This window comes from Bacillus rossius, chromosome 11 (assembly GCF_032445375.1).
Source record: "Bacillus rossius redtenbacheri isolate Brsri chromosome 11, Brsri_v3, whole genome shotgun sequence".
Classification (NCBI taxonomy): domain Eukaryota; kingdom Metazoa; phylum Arthropoda; class Insecta; order Phasmatodea; family Bacillidae; genus Bacillus; species Bacillus rossius.
This window is the reverse complement of record NC_086338.1, coordinates 38,463,943-38,485,499: the sequence shown is the minus strand read 5'-3', so window position 1 is coordinate 38,485,499 and position 21,557 is coordinate 38,463,943. Positions and strand designations below refer to the sequence as shown.

Sequence of the window (21,557 nt, the reverse complement as noted above, 5' to 3'; positions counted from 1 at the left end):
CAAAAACATCGTCAGACGGTCGCCTTGGAGAGTTTCATGCACCCGAGACGTTGGGAGAACACCCATCTTTTTGGCTTGCTGTACGTGTCCGCCGACGTGCGGCGCATGCGCACTCCGCCCTCGCGGTCGACACAGGCAGGCGCGAAGCTGTCGCAGAGTCGCGGTGCGCAGACCGCTCTGCGCAGTAGCCCGCCATCACGCGACACGTTCGCTCCGAGAAGAACACGGACCTTCTGTTGTCATGCACATCCAGCCATTAGCGACACATTTCAGCCCGTGCATTAAAACTGGTTTAAATTATTCATCATAAATTCGCATTTCATCGACAGAAAATGTCTACATTCACTAACAAAAAAAAAAGCTACAGACCTAAAAAAATTCCTGATTTAATACAATTTCTTGGGCATGTGCCATTGCAGATTTTCACTGTTTGTCAAGGAGGGAAAAAATTCAAGAACGCAAATTAAGAATTAAAAATGAAAACCTAAACCCAAGAGAACAAGCCTAAATCAGCTGATTTCAAACCGATAAACCCAACGATGGACTTAAACGGGCTAGCAACGACAAGACAGTTTCAATAACAGAAAATGCAGGCAGACAGCAAAAACCTGGACAGCGCAGTAAATATATGAACACAACGATGAATATCAAACAGATATTATGGACTACACAACGACGACAACTCCGACGAATACAATAGGTTTCAGAAAAATCCTCTACTTTCTCATACTTGGGCCCGCGATTCATCATCGCCAGTATATCGGGAAGGGGAGGGTGAAGGAATGTTGTTTCCCACACAGTAACGTATGTTTTGGCACGGGGCGCAGAAACCTAAGAATCGCTCTATATAGCTATTTCCACTCTAAGCTGCGCGAGGTTAGCCCATGGTCGAAATGATGAACACTTTTGAAAGCCCTGCCAAACAGCTTGGTTCACGTCCAACTGAACACTTCTGGGGAGTACTTTAACAGAGTGCATCGCACGCCACATAAAATGGACTGATCACAACGTCTCGTCAAACATTGAAATCACCAGGAGACAAGAGTTGAAATGTTGATGGAGCAACGTCCGCCATGTTTCCCACTTGTGAAAAAATCATAGTCGAACCTGGATAGCTTAGACTAGACTACCGCGGGCCCTATACTAGTGTAAGCACGCGCAGAAGTGTGTGTGATTCCTTTACTGCGTCAGCTCTGGCGGAATGAAACTGGAGGCTTTACAATTAGAAAGCTGAATCCTGTTCTGGTGCATGATCGTAAAACCTACTTCCAGCTAAAAGTAGGTAAGCATTATACAGTGACTCGCATCCATTAGGAGATTACGTGAAGCTATAAAAATTACATGTGTCATTATGCCGATTTTTATTTTGATCGGTCCAAAAAGAACAGGCAAAAATGTTATCCTAACTGAACATACAAATCCCAAAAAACCAAGCACACACCACTCCACGGCTTACCTACTGTATAAATGGGCGTGAAGGTTTGAGTCACTGGTATTAATAAAATACTATCACATATCTCCGCATTATCTCATTTAATATTATATAATTTTTATACCACCATCTTATATTGGCAACTAATGACATAACTGGGGATGGGCCAATAAAATCCTCAAATACCACAGAAACCTTAATATTCGAAGGATTAGATATATGAGGAGAAAGATCCGAAGAAAAATATCACAGGAAGTAATGTAAATTTAAAAATTCAACAGTGATAACCTCTGATTTTACTAGGTCAATTTTTTTCTTCACACCTATCATATTACCATTCCCCAAGATATCATATAAATAAAATTACAATGTGTATTGATTCTGGAAACTTAGTTCATGAAACAAAAATTTAAAGAGTTAAATGTTTCACCACCATCGTTAATATATTTAATTATTTTATTTTAGATTCTTTAGAATTAGATTCGGATTAGAAGGGTGTGACTTTCGGAAAATTTTATAGAGTTTTTCGTTTCATGGTCCATAGACCCCAAAACCATAGTCAACTCAAAACATCGTTTTTAGTATCGAATTCGTCAGAATCTATTAATAACCATCTTAATGTGACCTTAAACCTTTGACGAAATAAAAAAAACTATACGACCACGTATTAGTGCAAGGGATGAAAAATAATGCTTGAAGATCAAAAATAATTTGTATAACTACCTTAGTAGGCATAATAAAAATTCGTTAATACATTAAATGCTGCATTAAGTTCTTAAAATGTTCCAAGAGTTTATAGAATTTCCCCAAATATTTCCAGAAGAAATCGGTACTTTGAAATCTACCTACGCCTATGCCGAAAGGAGTATTTTTTTTTAAATTATACAATGTCAATTTCGAGAAATTTTTAATGTGCTTTAAGTGTATGAAAGGGCGTATCGCCTTAACTTCGCCCCCGACAAACACAATAAATAAAAAAAAATAGTGCGTGGAGTCCCTCCGCGCGAAAGAAGTGAAACTTCACTGTTTACTTCGCTGCATAGCAAGATACCACGCGCATGTGCTTGGGATCTACCGACTCACTCTCTTTCTATCTCCTACTTTCTACCTTTGTGTATCTTTCTTTCTCCATGGTAGCGTTAAACGTTTAACGCAACTTTGTTGGAAGTCGCATTAGAAGTTTCACTTCAAAAACCTGTGTCAGTGATATATCATTGAAGAATGCCACAAAAGCAATAAAAACAGGAGAAAAATACTAAGAGTTAAACAAAGCAAATTTATGATTTTTTTTTTCACTTTATACTATTGCGTTAAAATATATAATCTATTATATATAATACATATTATATATAAAATATTTTTTAATTCATTTTTTACGGCGGTGGGCCCCTATGCCATCAGTGTATAACAACCGATTACACACAGACACTAATTAAAGATCGATTTCCAATGCACAGATACGCATCTGTAACACGTGTAACTGTGGACGGGAAGCTGAGATTTAACAGGAAAAGGGGGGAGGGAGGGGGGAACGCCAACTCGAAGTACAATAAGTGGAATAGTTAGTAGGTTCCATCTCGCGACCCCTTCAACAGAGCAACTCCCCGCTACATGATTCCCCACTCAAGCGGCGCGCGGTCAGAGGCGCAGCGAAACGTGACGGGCAAATGAAACCGACAGCTCAACTCAGGCTCGGCGGACACCGCGCGCACGCGCAGCAAAGGGCAGAACGATGACATTTTCAGTCTCTGGACGCACCGCAAACAAGAGCAAGCAACGCATCGAACGCATGCGGGCGAAATAGGCTACAAGCGGAGTTGGGAATTGTGACGTAGTTGAAGTCACTTTTCCAACCTCGCCATCGCCATACTGTTCACGCCCAATACATTGAGGAAATGGGGCTTGATAACGTTAGAAGTACGAAACAGAATCTCAGACTTGATGTAAGCTTTTGGACATACGCCATTGCTAAGCACTTTTTCTGTAGAAGAAAAAAAAAATAAATAACACAAATGAAGCAAAAAATTGCTTTTGTCAACAGGATATAAACACCACATAATATTCCATAACAGGAATATGGTCAACAAACAAAGAAAAGCGTTCTCTTCTGTTTAAACTATTGTGTTTTTGTCTTTTCGTTTTGTCGTGTTTTTGTCTCGTTCCAACTGTTGTCCTGAATTTTTTTGTGTTAAAAGTACTTAGCAATGGCGTGTGTCCAAAAGCTTACATCAAGTCATGCACTCCCATTGCACAAATCTTTCAAAGATAGAATCTCAGACGTTAAAAACAGTCACTTTCATAATAAAAAAAATGCATTTAAAACTATTCCTACACTGAAAAAACGATACTTCTGTCATTATTTTGACCGTCTGGATATTCAGAAAAACTACGTCGAAGAAACATATTGGATAGTACCCATGTCGTCATACAAAAAAAAATACGATAACGATTTACAAGGAGGCTCTAGGCTAAGGACGAATGAACTAATGAATGAATTGAAGTTTTAAGAGAGCCGCCAGGCTCTGCGCACGAGTTCTAAAACCGCGGCGGCGCTAAGGGCGACATTAGCTCGCGCATCACACGCATCTTCGCCTCTACGCACCAGGCACCGAAACTGGCGTGTGTCTTCGCGTTACTTATGCCCCTCCGCGGGACTTAAAAGCGCTGATCCTATCATTTCACTGTGGAATATTAGTAACTAAGTCCACCTGCACACACTTATCCTTCTAACAATATTGTGTACTAAATCTTAAGTGCCTAAAAAAACTAAAAGAAATCTTAGCCTCGTACGTGGTCCAAACAAAATACGTATTAAAAACTAAACTATGAAACGAAACTAGCATAGGAATGTTCAGTGGCTCTTAAACACTATTAGTAATGAAAACACCTTTAATAAATCTCAAACGCTTTGTACATCACTTACACGCAGCCACATTAACGTCTCCTTAACATCGGGGTCTTAAAAAACGATAAGCGGGTGATTAGACAATCATTTAAGGGGATTGGTTGGGTGGGGGAGGGGGGGGGGGCACTGGCTTACGGTAACGTTACGTTTCCTACTTGCGAAAAAAAAAATAATTCCACTCCACCTGTAATCAAACCCGTACAACTTTGATGAGGCGCGTGACCCGACCACTCAATGAACAGGTTACATAAGATCGCAGGTTTCCACGGCCATTGTCTGGAGTTGCTTGCCCTCTGGGTTGTAGGCGCGTCCAAGGCGAAGATATCACCGACGTTTCGGTCGACTTTGCAGTCGCCATCATCACGGCAGCAGTTTACCAAATGAGGTTATTGGAAATTCCCCTGCAATTACTCTCGCCTGAGAGGGGAGCGTTCTCCCTGATTGGCCGCAGCTGTGCCCCGTTCGAAGCCTTTCGGCCAACCAGAAGAAAAGAAGGCTCTGTTTGGCCTCCAGCTGCAGCCAATCAGGAAACACTCCCCTATCAGGCGAGAGTATTTAAAGGCAGGATAATTTCCAGGAACTTCAGTAGGTAATGCTGTACTCACAAATGATCGTCGCGTCCGTCCGTAGTAATATTTTTCTACTTGCATGCTGCCAACAACCATTGAAGCCAACGACCTAGAGATATATAGACTGCTTATCAACCTGCTTTCAGCACCAATTGCTGCTGTCGACGGCATACTGGGGAACTACAATCCAAGCGAGAGAGACAGACAGCTGATTTGACAGAATGGTGGGCAAAACATGGCTGTAAAAGCATTGGTTCTAATGGGAGAAAGATGCGAGTTGCTACTAAATTCCCTAAAATTGTAGGTTTTCCGCAATTTTACAGTTTTTGCGGGTAATACTTAAAGATGGAACGAGTGAAATATAATTTTAAATACAGTTTCATCGTAGTGCGATGTGTAAATATGACATTAAATGTGCTTGAAAATAGCTAACCCTTCTTCGACCCAACGTTTGTGACCAATATGTAGATCAGTTATTGAACCCATTATATATGTAGGTAATTTTATACGGTACATGGAATTTATCTCATCACTAAGTACTATTAATTAAAAATAATCGACTGCAATGGAATAATGACCTCTTTTAAATGATTTGTGTGGGTTCTTTTATTATTGTAGTCGTATTCGTTCATTACGAGTATTAGTTGTGTCACGTAATTTTACATAATGAACATAATTCATCCCGTAATATTACATAATTAACTTAGTACACTGCTACTTTTCTGCTGTCAACGTACGTCGTCTGCTAACAAAGCACTGTTTGCCCACCATTCTGTCAAATTCAATTGGAATCAAAGATGGCCTCCCACTAGCAGTCTATATATCTCTAGGTCGTTGATTGAAGCTAATATTTTCGACGAAATTTCTTTCGTAAAGGTTTGCCAGTCTGCCTATCATGTACGCTGAGCACTTATAAATGATTAAAGCAACTCTAAAAATAATATTTATTTAAATACATTATCGAGTTACCGTGCATTATTATTTTTTTTAATCTCACAGACAAGTTAAGAACATAATCAAAATTGACAAACTAAAAACATTTTAAAATAAATAATATATAATGCCGTTCAGACATTTTTGAGGTTATCATTTCATCCGTCCGTTCATCGAAAGTTAAAGCTTGGCAAGGTATTGACGGACGGACGAACGGACAGATGGAATTTTTCGGGCCATCCGATTGACTAAATGTCACGTGATTGATGGACGGATGAGACGGACAATCGCGAGTACAGCTTGACTGCCAGCCTGATGATGGCGACCGCAAGGTCGGTGAAATCCTTCGCCTTTGACGCGACTACAACCCAGAAGCCAAAACAACTCCGTACAGGTTAAGGACCGTGGGGGAAAGCTTAACGAGAAAGGGAAAAGCAAACGGTTTTACGTCTAAAAGATAAAGGCTTGCGGCGACACACTTATCCGAGCCCCGACCACCGAACGCTGTCTCCTCGACCCACGAGCAAACACACGAGGATCATCCAACGAGAAAATTGTATCACGACGTGTGCTGAAGCTCCCGTCTGAGCTCTGCTGAGTAAACAGTTAATACCTCGTGTAAACATTTGCTTGCGAAATCCCTTGCAGATGTGATGATACCGTCATCGTTCAGGACGACTGCGCTCTTGAATGTCGACGAGTCAACACCATTAGGCCATGAAACTGCCTGATGACACTCATCTGTTATTTCTTACGCGGGCGGAAAGTCTCTCTAAGTGCTTACAGACTTAACTAAATGCATGGGGCCTAGGTACTACAACTCTTGGGCCAGCTACCTTGTTTCTAAATATTTGGAGCAGGGTGCAAACAAGATTAGCAGCACTAAGGTCCAGTAACCCTCGAAACTAATTCGTTTCACTTACGGAACCATTTTTCCATCAGCGGAATTTTAATGGTTAGCTAATATTTAAGGACACTACCGTTCCGCATTATGTTTGTCGAGAAACCCGCTTCAGTCTTGCACTCTCTCTCTCTCTCTCTCTCTCTCTAGAACCGGTTATTCGTTCTTCATCAGAGTCCGCGGCAGGCACTGAGTTGGCCGTTCTTCAGTTGCGACCAGTTTGTCGCTGGCCGATAGTCGTGCAAGGCGAGTCACAATCTGTATGTGTATATATATATATAATATATATATTATATATAATATATATTATATATATATAATTATTTATATAATATATTATATATATTATAATATATATATTATTTATATATATCGATGTGTGTATGTATTTCCTATAGACTCCAAAATGGCTGGAACGCTTTTGATGAATTTTTTCAGGCTATCTTCAGATTAGCCCAGCGGGTGATCCTGTGAAGTTTGCGTGCGAATTAAATTTTATAATTTTAATTTTCTCAAATAATTTTAAAGTTGCGATTATTTCTTGTTATGAGCATTTAAGTGTACAAAATGTATTCCAGAATAGTTTCGCTATTATTAAGATACATTTGGCACATCAACACGCTTGGTACGTCCCCGATGATCATAAAAATGACTATGTACGAGTTAATGGCGCCAGATGCGATTCAGCTATCTGGACGAAATCAACGAAAAAGTGAGCTCTGCGCATGCACGTAATTTGGACAACAGAACGTCAACAGTTAGGTCAAAAAAAAATCGGTTGCCTAAAAATAAGGTACTGGCCGTGTTCTATCGTGAATACGGTTAGCGTACAGGTGTAGCATATTAACCACTTTTTGTGTCTTGGAATACCGACCAAAGAGTCGCTACTCAATGCTAAATAAAACTAAAGCTCTCATTTTATTTGGAAAACAGCGAACTATGTGCAGTATTTATCGGCAACCTAACAACCTAAACGTCGTTAACTTTTCGAAAGAAAATGTTGGCTACCTAGATTTTTATTTATTTTTTTTGCTGGGAATATTCACCATAAATGTTTCAGATAGTATACTTTCCAATGTTTCAAAACTTAAAAACTGCCTAGCCGCAAAGTGTGATTGTTTAAAATCATAACTTCAGTTCCAATTGCAAAAAAAAAAAAAAAAAAAAACACAAGCACACGCCTGCACATGACGGCGATGCTTATTTCAATGCTACCAAGAAAATTCAACATTGTCAAAAATTATTCCAAAGTATAATAATTTGCACTTATACTCAATACGCCACTACGTTAATACACCAATCCATAAATTCTCAACTAATAATGTCTATAAATTTCTTTTTTTTTTTTTTTAAATCATTTTGTTCAAGGAATGCCTATGTTTTATTTGTACATGAAACTTAATTTTCGATGTTGGCATCTCTCAAGCGAGTATTCCGCCCGGCCGGCACTTGTGATTCCACTGGGGGGGGGGGGGGGGGGGTGTTCCGGGGAGGGGCCCCGGCGCGCGGAGAAGCGTCGAGTGGAGATGAGGTTATTTCGAAGGAAGGAAGCGGGCAGGCGCCAGGGCACTACACGCATTCCGAGCACGGACACTGTCTCGATACATTATTTATAGAGGGCCTATCACGGCCGCGGGGCGTGAAGAGGAGGCAGCCCTCTCCCCGCATGCCACGGCGGCCCCGCCGCGTGACGTCACGTCGGGGCGAGCGAGTCCCGATATGCCTCGACCAGCCCTTGTTACGGAGGGCGAGCGACAGTATTGTTACCTTTGAATATATATACTGTATAGAAGTCGCGAGTGGATAGGATTTACTCTACTTTTTTCAGGAGCGTATGATGAGCAGCTTGGGAACCTCACCGCTGCAGTGCGCTGCCGTAACGCCCTGTATCGTCTTAGGTTGTTATTTACACGTTAGAGCGCCACACTGTCGCCCGCTGTCATTCCCCGCAACCCCCCCATCCATCATTCACTGCAGCTCAAGGTCGTTCAGCGGGAGGGTGGGGAAGGGGTGTTTGAAGAGTTCGACACTTCTCCGCCAGGGACCACCACAAGTCGATGCCCTAGAGATGGTGGCGATTGCGGCGGTGAATTAACCAACTACCTCAAAACCGTATTAGAAATTTTAACCTGGGCTGGCGACTTCTATACAGTATATATATTCAAAGGCCCTTGTTCTGAAGGGCGAGAGACAGTATTGTTACTAACTGGGTGAAGCAGGGGTCGCGACACGTGCCAGGTACCTGAGCGGGACTCCACGGCGCCAATGACGTCATGCGCGCATACCGCTGGGGGGAGGGGGGGGATTACGGCGGCCGGACCTCGCCACCCTTCCGCGGAGGGTAGCCTACGATGTACAATTTTTTTTTTCTAACCTAAGTAAAACCTTCGAAAATATATATATACTGTATAGAAGTCGCCAGCCCAGGTTAAAATTTCTAACACGGTTTTGAGGTAGTTGGTTAATTCACCGCCGCAATCGCCACCATCTCTAGGGCATCGACTTGTGGTGGTCCCTGGCGGAGAAGTGTCGAACTCTTTAAACACACCTTCCCCCCTCCCGCTGAACAACCTTGAGCTGCAGTGAATGATGGATGGTGGGTGCGGGGAATGACAGCAGGCGACAGTGCTGCGCTCTAACGTGTAAATAACAACCTAAGACGATACAGGGCGTTACGGCAGCGCACTGCAGCGGTGAGGTTCCCAAGCTGCTCATCATACGCTCCTGAAAAACGTAGAGTAAATCCTATCCACTCGCGACTTCTATGCAGTATATATATATTCAAAGCTAAAACTAAGTGTATTTTGGAGGGGTCCGGGTTAGGGAGGGACCTAGGTGCGTCTCAGGCCGGAGCCTATACGCCTAGTCATGCTGGGATTAGCCATGCAGGGAGAGGGTCGCATGCATCATGTGCTAGGAGGGGATTGGCCAGCCATGGCAACGATTGGCGCCATGACTAACTCCCCTCACTCTTAAATCTAGACTATAACTAGAGATAGGTTGGGCCCAGGTAAAACCTGCACAGGCACAGGGAAAACCCTGGGAACAATCATGCGGGATGCAAATTGGCATGCATTACGTGTAGGAATTTACAGGAGACAAGAGGATGGTCTGGATGAAGTGTTGGACAGAGTAGAAAAGGGTCTACCATTCGGGGGTTGGGCACTTACGATATACAAGAGATGCGGACAATACCCGAACACACCCGAAGAATTAACTTCGGCCAACGTCGGGATGTTGTTTTTCTGTTGACCCAAAATATAAACACGGCCATCGTCCGCTATCTTGGCAGTTATTGTGCTATATTTTGGTAAGATGTTTAATTATTGTCACTAGGATTCCATCTCTGCGTTTGAAAATATTTGGTTATTAAGTTAGGCACTGGAAGATACGCTGTACCCGTTATCAATCCCTGAGTTGCCTGGGAATCCGCCGCCGCGTGGAGTGGCGTGAATAACGCGCCGTTTTTCTGGTTGCTTCGAGTGTCCGGTCGGCCCGGGATTGACGCGACACGTCACAAGCACTCCAGTCGGTTCCAGAAAGACGGCCAAACGGATATAAAATCGGCGACGCCGGCCTCCGCGGTAGTTCCAGCAGGCGAGTTGAGTGGAGTGGGATTTCGGCGAGCGGCGCGACGGGACCGTGCGAGTTCGACCGAGTGGCGCGAGACTGTGTGAGCGGACAGGCGCGAGGTGAGGGGGCGAACCACTGTCGAGCCTAGCTCCAGTGAGTGTGAACTGTGGAACTTGACAGATATTTAGAACAGACATTAAGTGTGGTGATTTAATTACTAATGTAAATATTAGTAGCAAATAAAACTGTATAAAATTGATTGGGCTATCCTTACGAACCCGTTTTCCCCACTCTTCCATTTGATTAAGTACACATCTCACACGCATCATGATTTTTGAAGTTATACTTCTTTAGGTGCATTATATACAAAAAGATTAATGTGAATTTTTGCGATGCATGCACCATGCAACGAAATTTTTAAAGGATTAAAAAAGCTACTTAAAAAAGCTACATTCAAATAAAATTATATAAGTTCTTTTAAATCGTGTATTTATATAAGTGAGGTTATGTTCCCATATGTATAATTTATTTGCATTATAAATTATTACATTATTTATTATTTTAATTAATATATTATATATTGGCATATTTATTGATTTTAATTATTAATTAAAATTATCTCAATTATTTTACTCATTGAAATAATTTTATACGTGTGTTTATATAAATATTAAATGCTGGGTATTTATTAATGATTTTTTTAATCTGATTGAATTTATAGGTACTTTACCAACCATATGTATATCACTCCAGTCCTTTTATTATTTTATTGATGTTAGGTTTTTTTTATCACGGAAAGTAAGCAATACTTCTAACGTGCGTAACATAAATAAGTACACCCATTATTATAGTTATTTCTCCTTTATAACCTCTGCGAGGATATAGAGTACCCATGTGTTCTTCGCCATTTCGCATTTTGATGATTTATTGTTAAAGTACACACGGAACAAAATATTGCTTTAGGCCGGTTCCACAAAGACGCGTAAACGTGAAATCGGGAAATGATCCCCAGACACGCAAGATATTTACGTTCCAATATCCGTCTGCAGACGTCGATACCCGCTGAAACCGATACCTTCACCGATTTCATCAGACTAACAATAACACGTGTTTCTGACTGTTACAGGCGCACTGACAGATACGTAGATTTGTTTCACAGTGAGGCTCGTTCTACAATGACAAGGAAGCGGAGGAAGATTAAGTAACGTAGGAACGGATTATCTGTAACGGCATGCATATGGACACAGACCCCCTACGGATTAGCTCTGCAATGTTTACGTTACTCCAGGCGACCAATGGAAGCCGAGTATTTGATCGCGGTGGTACGCTTTAAATGCGTTAAAATATTGTTTCAAGTAAAATAATATCTAGTGTTCTATCGTTGCTTTCTGGTTTAGTTTTATTATATATGTAAATACCGTGTAACGTTCTCGTACCTCTCTTTTCTTTTTTCAATTAAATTAATTTTAAGAATCGTGAAATTCAATTTCATTTGTTGCCATTTGTTCAGTTTAGAACGCAAGACCCGATTAAAAATACCGGTTTATAAAGTACGCAATTTCAAATACCTACTCGTTTATGAAGCACGCAAGAAGCGAAAACGCAACGCCAAGCATTGGCCAACTTCTTGCGTTTTGGCTTGCGTTTGAACTGAAGTGGTTCGAAAACTTTAAAATATACATACGATTTTCTTTTTGCCACGCGTATTACATTTGCACTAATTAAAATATCGCACAGTGAAAGAAATTACTTTTTTTTAATCAACCTATTACGAATTCCACACTTTTTCAGGGGGGGGGGGGGGGGGGGGGGGTGGGGGAGGCATTAAGAAGACTAGTCATGAAGAAATATTTTTCTACAGTTTTATAGTTGTATTGCGACTTAGGTGTTTTTAAACCAACGTAGTTTTCTTGCGTTTATTACAGACTGCTTCTTTGTGCTTTTCCGTTTCTTGCACACTGATTTTCGCCAGGTGACACAATGCTAACTGCATAAATGAGAAGATAAGCTTAACACACACTGTGTGAAGTACGACACGGTTGATATAATTAACATTTGAAAAGAAAAAACCGTTGTCCACACACAATCAGTTCAGTTCAGCAGCGCCCACAAATATTTTGACTCACCACATTACAAACATGCACAGCCGAACTTAGCAAATTGTTTTAAAAACACTGCTGAAATAGGTTCACACGTTGGTAAGTTTCACGTTGGTTAGTTCATTGTAACCGGTTATTTTTAATTTTTTTTTTTTTTTTTTTTTAATTCCCATTGCTTCGAGTTGTGAGCTAAGTATCGACGCCCTTGAGAAAGATAATGTGGCGCGCGTTAACTCCCTCGACGAGACACACGTATGTATGTCCACATCAGATAAGTTCACAGATTCTTTGGTAAGAATTCAGTCTTCCCGATGCAACCACACAGCGAGGGTCACGGTTGACAAATTGTTCGTAAATTAGCCAAATAAATTTATGAGCGTGATAATATATAACGAATTATAAGGATGTGTCCCGTGAATCCGCGGTGCTTTTTAAGGGAAATTCGTCGACGTTCAAGGAATTCATCATGACGTTATGGCATATCTCTCACAGTATAGGTCGGTAACTTCGATGATATGACTAAGAATATTACAATTTTTTTTTTGGTATGGTACTGAAAACCTGTAGATTACAAAATCAAATGAACTTCACATGCTTAAAAAGCATTACCCACACGACATTAAATATTAACTTACTAAAATTACAAAAAACGTACTGTTATCAGAGGAGAACGCGGGAGTATAGGCGAGGGGGGGGAAGTATAGGGGGGGAGGAAATATATCCCCCTCCCCAAAGGAAAAAATTTGCAAAATATCAGTGAAGACAGTATGTTATTTCGGGTGATACAAGATGAGCTGATAAAACACCCGAAATTTCAATAGTGTGAGAAGCGCGTCGCTTACGGCTACTAATGTAGACCCGTATGTCAGTGTTATATCAATAGTAGCCTAAAGTAAGTTTTTTTTTAATATGCGTGTTCAATATTATTTTTTTTCAAATCCCCTCTCTCCCACCTTACAAGAAAAAAAAATCTTGTATCCGCCACCGGTTTCTAACAGCCATCAACGAACCACTAGGGTTCATAATATTATTAACGGTCGGGGTGATTACCTGTGAAAATGAACAGTAGCACCGGGATAAAAACACACGGAACGATCAGCCGCACCGAGGCAACAAGACACGAGCACAGTTAGTTCACAGTCACGTGCTGGCACCAGCACCGTCGCGGTGAGAGCCAATCCGACCGACAGACTGACGACCGCGACGGCAGACATCCGCCGGGAGTTCTAGTTCAGGTTCCCGCCACTGCCGGCGGCGACGCGCGAGACATCTAGCGGGAGCGCGCCGCACTTCCCGCCGCTGCACGGAGTGAAACAAGGGCGCAGTCTAGCTGGATAAAATCCTGAACACTTAATACGCGGAAAATATTTCCTCCATAGTGAACGAAATTTTTAATTAAATGCAACGTTTTGACGTGGTAATGCCAGTACCGTTCACCGATGATGGAGCGCGCCCAATGACGTCACAGCCGGCTGCCATCATTGTTGTGTTTGAAGATTTTTTTTTTTTTACTTCAACCAAGAATATAGACGGCGTTATGTATTTTCAGAGTGATTTATAAATTATTTTACAGCTACCCAGAAGAGATACAGACTGGCAGAATCTGAGATTTAAATTGGTGGTATTGCCCTCGGAGCTGAGCGGAAGCGGCGACCTCCTAGCTGTAACCCTTGCTCCAGTCTCGGCGACCCCCTAAATGATCCGACGCGTCCGTCCGTCACCAATCTGTCCGTCTGTCCGTCAACAAGCCGAGCGAATCACAACGATCCACACGTCCGACATCATATTTTTCTGCTCGGATGCTGCCAACAACTATTAAGACATATTTTCAAGGAAATTTCTCTTGTAAAGGTTTAACCGTTTGCCTATCATGGTACGCTAAGCACTTGTAAATGATTAAACAAAATCTCAAATATCTAAATATATTTTCGAGTTACCGTGCAATATTAATTAATGTTTTGTCTCAGAAAATTATTGTTTCAAATATAACTCAAAAACGTCTTCATAGGCAAGTTAAAAACATAATACGGAATGGCTTAGCAAATAAACAAGCTAAAAAAAACTTTTATAATTAAGACAGTGTACTTCAGATGTATCTTAAATTAATTTCATCCGCCCGTCCTTCGAAAGTTAAAGTTTCACAAGGTTTTGACGGTCGGGCGGACGGAATTTTTCGTAACATCTGGCACGTATGGCAGGTGATTGACGGACGGACGAGACGGACCATTGTTGAGCCCAGTTCTAGTTGCGTTGTCTTAACTGATTAATAAGCGGCGTAGCTAAGTATTTTTAACGGTTTTTTTTTTTTTTCCTTATTCCTGGAACTCCAGGCACATCTCGCCGTGTGCTTTTTTGGTGATGAGGGGGGGGGGGGGAGAATGGTTTTTGTGTTTAACCCCCCCCCCCCCCCCTTTTCCAAGTTCCACTATTTCTTCGCCTCGCACCATAGAGCACGCGGGCAGGCACCGCCGACTCCAGTGTGTTTCCAAGTAATTGACCGGCACGGACGTGTGCTGGCCACAACGTTTCTTTCCATAGTAACCATCCCCAAATTACTGTTTTTATCCAAGAGTGAGGAAGTTTGTGCAGTTGTACTTGTGAGTAACCGTTCTGCAGTTAAAGTCGGTCGTGACCACTACCCTACATGCGAGCCTTGTTCCAGTCCTGTCCCAGTGAGTGTCCACAGAGTGTCTAGCCCAGCTCAGGGCGCACCCACGGTCCTGCAACACGTGGGTCAGTGAGGGTTCAGGCTAGGCTGAACGCAGGTGACGTCTCTCGGCAAGCCACGCTCCACGTGGGAAGAAGCTCTTACCAAGAGAGCTGGCGCCAGGCTACAACATCCAACCACGGTGCTACCGAGAGACGTCCACCACGTCTCCTCACTCCACAGGAGACCGGCCTGTGTCGATTTATATTGTAGTTTGTTATTTTAATAATTGCAATACAATTTTAGAGAACATTAACATGATTCTCTGTTATTTCAAGGCATAAAATTTAATGAGTACATTTACTTATTTTGCAAACACAAATTATTCCATGTTTGAACTTTTGCTTTTCCTCCAAACTCTCAGTACTGAAGAAAATTTATACATATTTTTCATATGAGACAATGATATTACAATGCATAATTGTGACTAAAATAACATGGGTGGTGTCCATAGCAAGAAAGTGTACTTGCGTTCTTATTCGCATGTGGTTTTTAAGCATATAATTTTCCATGACATTTAGTGCACACAGACCTTATACTTAATCACAATACACAAACAAAACAACAATCAACACAACCACAAAAGATTTGTACAGATACATAAATATGATTCATCATCTGTATAATTTTTCTGTATCAGTATCAGTTCCGCTTGTACTTGGGGTTACTTTTCCAAAACTACTGAAAGCAGGGGAATCAGACATTCAGACTCAGACCGTTCTATGTGGCAACTTCAAAAACGATCCACGACACAACAGCTGCATCACCACACCAGACAGCCTCAATGTGTCCGCAGCACCAACAACACTTGGCAAAACTATAAACAATTGTACGTTCACCCACACACATCTATGACGATGTAACACCATTTCTCTCTTACATCTCCTATCACATGCCAATGTTACTCTTTAAGTGTCTTTCTCAAAATAAAATTAGGCACACAATCAATGTGTCGCGTTCGTTTCAATCCAATATACTAAAAGCCACATTCTGCTGTAGAAGTTCCACGTTAAACCAACGCCCATGAACACCGACACGGTGCATACTTAGTACATTAAGTGATCAAACAAATTATCTATTTTCATGTGATATTTTTGTGTAATGTATATTTTACACATTTAACACATAACTAAATGGAATATGCTTTATAAACAACTACACGATAAATGATGAGTATGAGAAGCAAAGGTTTGTAAAATAAAAAGTAAAAATGGGTCAATTCCAAATTTTCTTGAATCTGTATCCCAAATATGAATCCCAAAGAGTACCTAGAATATACCACTCAAATCCAAATCTAGATATTAAGGGTCAAAAATTAAATAATGTACAAGAAATTAAAAACAAATATCAGCTAATATGTTGAAAAATTCAACCCTTTAAATGATCATTTCACAAACTAAGTGTTCAGAATCAATACATATTGTTATTTTATTTATATAATTACATGTTAAAAGTAAAATTTTTTGAGGAACCGTAATACTAAACTATAGGTATGAATAAAAAAGCTGACCTAGTAAACTTCAAAGGTTATAAGTGTTGAAATTTTTAAATTTACTTTAATTCCTCTCGTATTTTTTTTTTTAATCTTTTTTTCCTCGAATATTGAATCCTTCGAATACCAAGGATTTTAATGGTATTTGAGGGTTTCAGGATTATATTGGCTCATCGCTAATAAAAAGTAATGCATCCAAGATGATAAAAAATTGAAGTATTTCTTCATTTGAATACGCAATTTGCAAATTTCTTTTTTTTATATATATATTTTTTTTTTTACCTGACTGCATGCAGACCATAAAGTTCTTGAATCACTTGACGTTAAAATGATCTAGCATTTCCCCACTGCTTTCAACACAACACACTTTCAAGGTCACAAAAAAAAAAACAAAAAAAAACAGGCATGCTTCAACAGTCAGATAGCAAGCTACAACTGAAATGTGAGGTGCTGCCTTCACTTACCTGCGCCACATTTTCAAAATGCTCGTGACTCTTCTGGTACACTCGTGCTTTCTGCAGGTTACGACCAATCGCAACATTCTTCCTGAGGAAAACCTCCCCGTGGTTGGCCAACCAATCAAGAACCTGCAAATTAAGTGTGAATCTACATATAATAACTGAAACTAGAAAACATATTGCACTAAATTATATCATATTTTTAACTACATACTAAACTTGTTACATTCAAAATATGAACTCCATTTACTGAATCTTTATGCAAGTTGCATGGGTAAAGTGCTAATGCTAGAATATTAAACTTAGGCAATTTAACTTTTTCGAATGAAATAAAAACCAAGCATTAAATTTTTTCCAGCCAAAGACAAATAAAAGGTTATAATTCTTATAGAGTTAAAATACAACAAAATCTTTTGTCATGAAAGCCTGCTTGTACCATAAGCTCGACAATTTAGCATAGCAAACAAGACCAAAATCTAAGGTTTACAATGACAACTAATTTTATCCACATAAAAATAGAAAAACCACTGCTATATTATAAATTAAAATTTTTAATTTGACAGCAGACAAGTACTCACAGGCTGGTAAGTACACGTAGAAGAATTTTCATAGAAGGAATATACAACTATGCAAAGAGAGACATAAGCAAAGTATCACTCATGGAGGTATTATTGTCTATCACGTGAGTGTCTAAGTTGAAGTAACTTTGGTTAGAAAAGAACAGCCTTTAAAGGTTAATCCTAGAAGTTTGTTTAACAGCTCCTGGGAAGAATCTTAAAAATGCATCCAAGAGGTGATAATTGTTAAACAACAATGTTAGCAACATCAGCACAGAACTAGCATTGACCTTTGTTATAACAAAATATATTATTAGTTATACAGATAAGGTGGAGGGTCGTTCTCATTTTTACTTCATTTATTAACATAGTGAACATTGTACACACCAACTGCTGAACTACATATCTCCATAGTTTTCAATAGTAGGACCAGCCACATTGGGTGACAAGAAATCAACTAGGAATCACAAGGGTCATCGATTCTTATCAGCCCCAAATTATCGCACCTGTCATCATTTTGTACAAACTCTCTGGCATGACAATGCCAGACACGAAGCTTTAAAACAAGAAAGCCGATTTATCCATGAAAATATTTTTTTTTTGTTTTGTGTATGTTCCGCACAAATAAAAATGTTTACTTAAAAAAACATCAAATGTGGCTCTTAGGTTTGCTTTAATGAATGTTCAATATTAATATTATGCATGGTTAGTTTATGATTCTAACTGAATGGTGTTATAAACAGGGCCATTTTCGGTTGATCACTTAATCAGTTAAATCATTAGAATATGTTAATATTTTTCTAAAATCCAGTATTTTAAAAAAATACGTATCGCACAGCCTTGCTGAGAACAATGTTCGAAATTCGCTTAGACTTCGCGGGTATTTTTAACATTCAATTTTATGTTTCCTTCTTGTAAAAAAAACTAGTATTCGCACTCATCTCTGATTTGCAAGCTTGAAGTCTTAGCCCTACAAGGAGCGTCTCTTTTTTCTTTTGTTAGGTTTGATTGCAATATGAATTTTTTTGACACTAGTTCCAGCGCTAGAGAATTGGAAGTCTGTTGAATGCAGCATAGAAAATACGCAGTGTGGCAATATCTTTTTTACGAGCATTAGAAATCTCCCAATTCCTACAACAAGATTTAAAACAACAGGTTTACTATGCTCGTAGCAATAAAACCCCTTATGAATCCCCTTTTGGATCCAAATTTTCCATGTTGCAAATCGTTAATGCATTATTCTCAGCTTATTTTGAAAATTATCCCTTGGGAACAACATAGTCCTGTTATGCATTGCATTTAACCATCCTTTGAATTCGATCTTTATCTATACTACGCTCTCTTAACCCTTTGTTTTGTAGTGGTATTTCTATGATACCACTTTGAAAAAAATGTTACCATTCGCAACGTTTCAGCGGTACTGCCGAAATACCTCGCGTGAGTAAAGCCTTGTGCTGCTATCTGGCGATCCTAACAAGAACAAGCAACATTGGCTGCTTAAATTTTTCCTTCCGCCACGTCTGCTCTAAGTTACACAATAGATTCTAATTTTTTTTTCAAATATATTTCTGTGTGCCTCAAAGGGTTCAATTAAAAAAATTTAAAATTCGCGCTCGCGCTCGGACACACAGACACACACCTGCTTCACGTCCTCCTGGAAAAGCCGGAGGGCCAGCCGCTGGTGCAGCTTGATCTTCTTGGCGTGCCACTTCTGCTCGAGGGCCCGGTGGTGGTTGAGTATCTGGTGGATGACCGCCAGCACGTGGCTCGCGCCCTCGGAGTAGTCCGCCGCGGGGTTGCTGGGGTGCCGGCTGCTCGTCTCGTACGCCCCCTGGCCGTCCGCCGCCACCTGCGGCACCATCGCCACGCCGATACCGTGCTGCTCCTGGCTCTCGCTTGCGCGGCCACGGCAGTGAGACACCGGTCGCAAAACAATCCACACTTGATCCCCCAAGACTGCTTGGAGAGGAACACAACCAGGGTACAATTTTCTTTGAAAGCATCATAACCTGTGTTAAATGATAAAGCTCAGTCTAAAACTCCTTGTTGATTCTTTTCATTTTATCATCACCACTTTAAAGGCTATTCCTTTACATTTAACCTAGTACGAAGTTTTTCTAAATAATAATAATAATAATAATAATAATAATAATAATAATAATAATAATAATAACAACAACACGGGTCTCACAGTCAAATCAAACACTACACTGCAGAATCACATTGACATCCCCTCTCTTCATTCCCGCCACCCGGCCTCCTGCTGACCTTTCAGTTGTGCCGTGGACTTCATTTGTGTCAGACCGTGTGTCATCAGTTTGTCGAAAAAAATTTTAGTGTTTTGAAAGAGCAAAGGATTAATGCGGAATTTTTAGTGGAACTTGGAAAGTCCGCCACAGAGGCCCATTCTGGCATACCAAACTTCATTATTGCCACAGGCACTTTTAAATAAATTTTTTTATCACACTACGTCAATGTGCATGGTCAAAGTGCTGATAATACCTAAGAGAAAAAAGAATGTAATAAAACCTGTTTGGCCATGGGTTGGAAAGGGCCAATAAAGGATGTTTATGTGGGACTGGCACAAATGAAAATAAGTCTTTGCTATAACTTAAATTTTTCAGTAACATCATTAAAAGAATTGCCTGACTATCAGGATTTCTGTGTAGCTAGTAACCCTGTATTACAACAAGCATTAAAATGAATGTATGTCTGATTGTATATTAAACTGTGTGTCTAGACTATACCATGTCCTTTCAGTATAATATATATTAAGTGTGAGCAAATAGATGTAACATTCAACAGGCTATTTAACAAATAGATGTGTTGGTATGAAGGGACAGATAGTTTGAAAATTTGGATGTGTTAAAATTAAATTAAAATTTTGTAAGATATTAAGATACCTACTTAAAATAGAAAATTTTATATGGTTATATTAATATCAAATCCAAAAAGCATATCACACACTTTATACTATTTAATCTTACAAACAAGACCTACATGTAAAATGTATACATTTTTAATGGCTATTTAGTTAAAATATTCACTAAACTTTGCACCAATGAATAATATGATGCTGATAATTTTAGTAACATGTCATTCACATTTATTTACTATTTATACCATACTGCAAAAAAATTTCTGTAACTAACAAACATTAATTTAACACAAAAACAAAACACACAAACATGCAATGTAACTTAAATAGACAGTTTAGGGCCGGTTTCAAAAAAAAAAAAAGACACTTTAATCATAAAGTCATGATTAAATTACATTTACCGTTCACCTGTTTTTTTGCTTATCTTGAGAATTAAAACACTCATAGAAAAATAAATATTATCGCTCCCACATTGAAATATGTAATTTAAAGAAAAATTTATGTAGAAAAGTTTTCCTCCCATATTCCTAGTAAAACCACTTTGCATCCTCATTTCATTGTATATAGAAAATGACTGATAAAAAACGTAACTTGTACACCAACCACCTTATTCCAATCCACTATGATAGTATTTCAATGTTTTGTTGAAAAGTTTTGTGAATTGTATAGACTCAATCTCTGAAACCATCCACCAAATGACACAGATTGTCATTTAAACCAGTTTTCGAATGTAGTCGCAAAAAAAAATCACAATATATCCCTCTTCTATGAAATTATGCGATAAGTTTCCAGTGTATACATTTATATCTCTACTCCTTTTTTGCACACTATTTGAGCATTCTAATGGCTTGCCACCCTAATAAAAAAAACACTGGTAAATATCAGTAAGTTGAATTTTCATAGAGCATTGACAAAACAAGGTATGATAAAAACTTGATTTATATGGAAATTCAAATTTTAATCAACATTTTCTATTATTAATTTTTTTTTAAATAATTCATCTCTGTTGTTGAAATCGGCCCTCAAAATATTCAACTGTAATGTGGAATAGCT

At 39.7% G+C, this 21,557-nt stretch overlaps 1 protein-coding gene across 9 annotated transcripts in view; it reads right to left on the bottom strand.

The window, feature by feature from the left end:
• The window catches only part of LOC134536834 (kalirin), a 402,054-nt gene that overhangs the window by 298,677 nt on the left and 81,820 nt on the right, over positions 1-21,557 (bottom strand). For all 9 annotated transcript variants that reach the window (XM_063376828.1, XM_063376829.1, XM_063376830.1 and 6 more), the window contains 2 exons: positions 19,266-19,475; positions 17,076-17,198 (listed from right to left, as the gene is read on the bottom strand). In XM_063376828.1, coding sequence (XP_063232898.1) covers positions 17,076-17,198; positions 19,266-19,475 — 333 coding nt within the window. The remainder of the gene's footprint in view (positions 1-17,075; positions 17,199-19,265; positions 19,476-21,557) is intronic.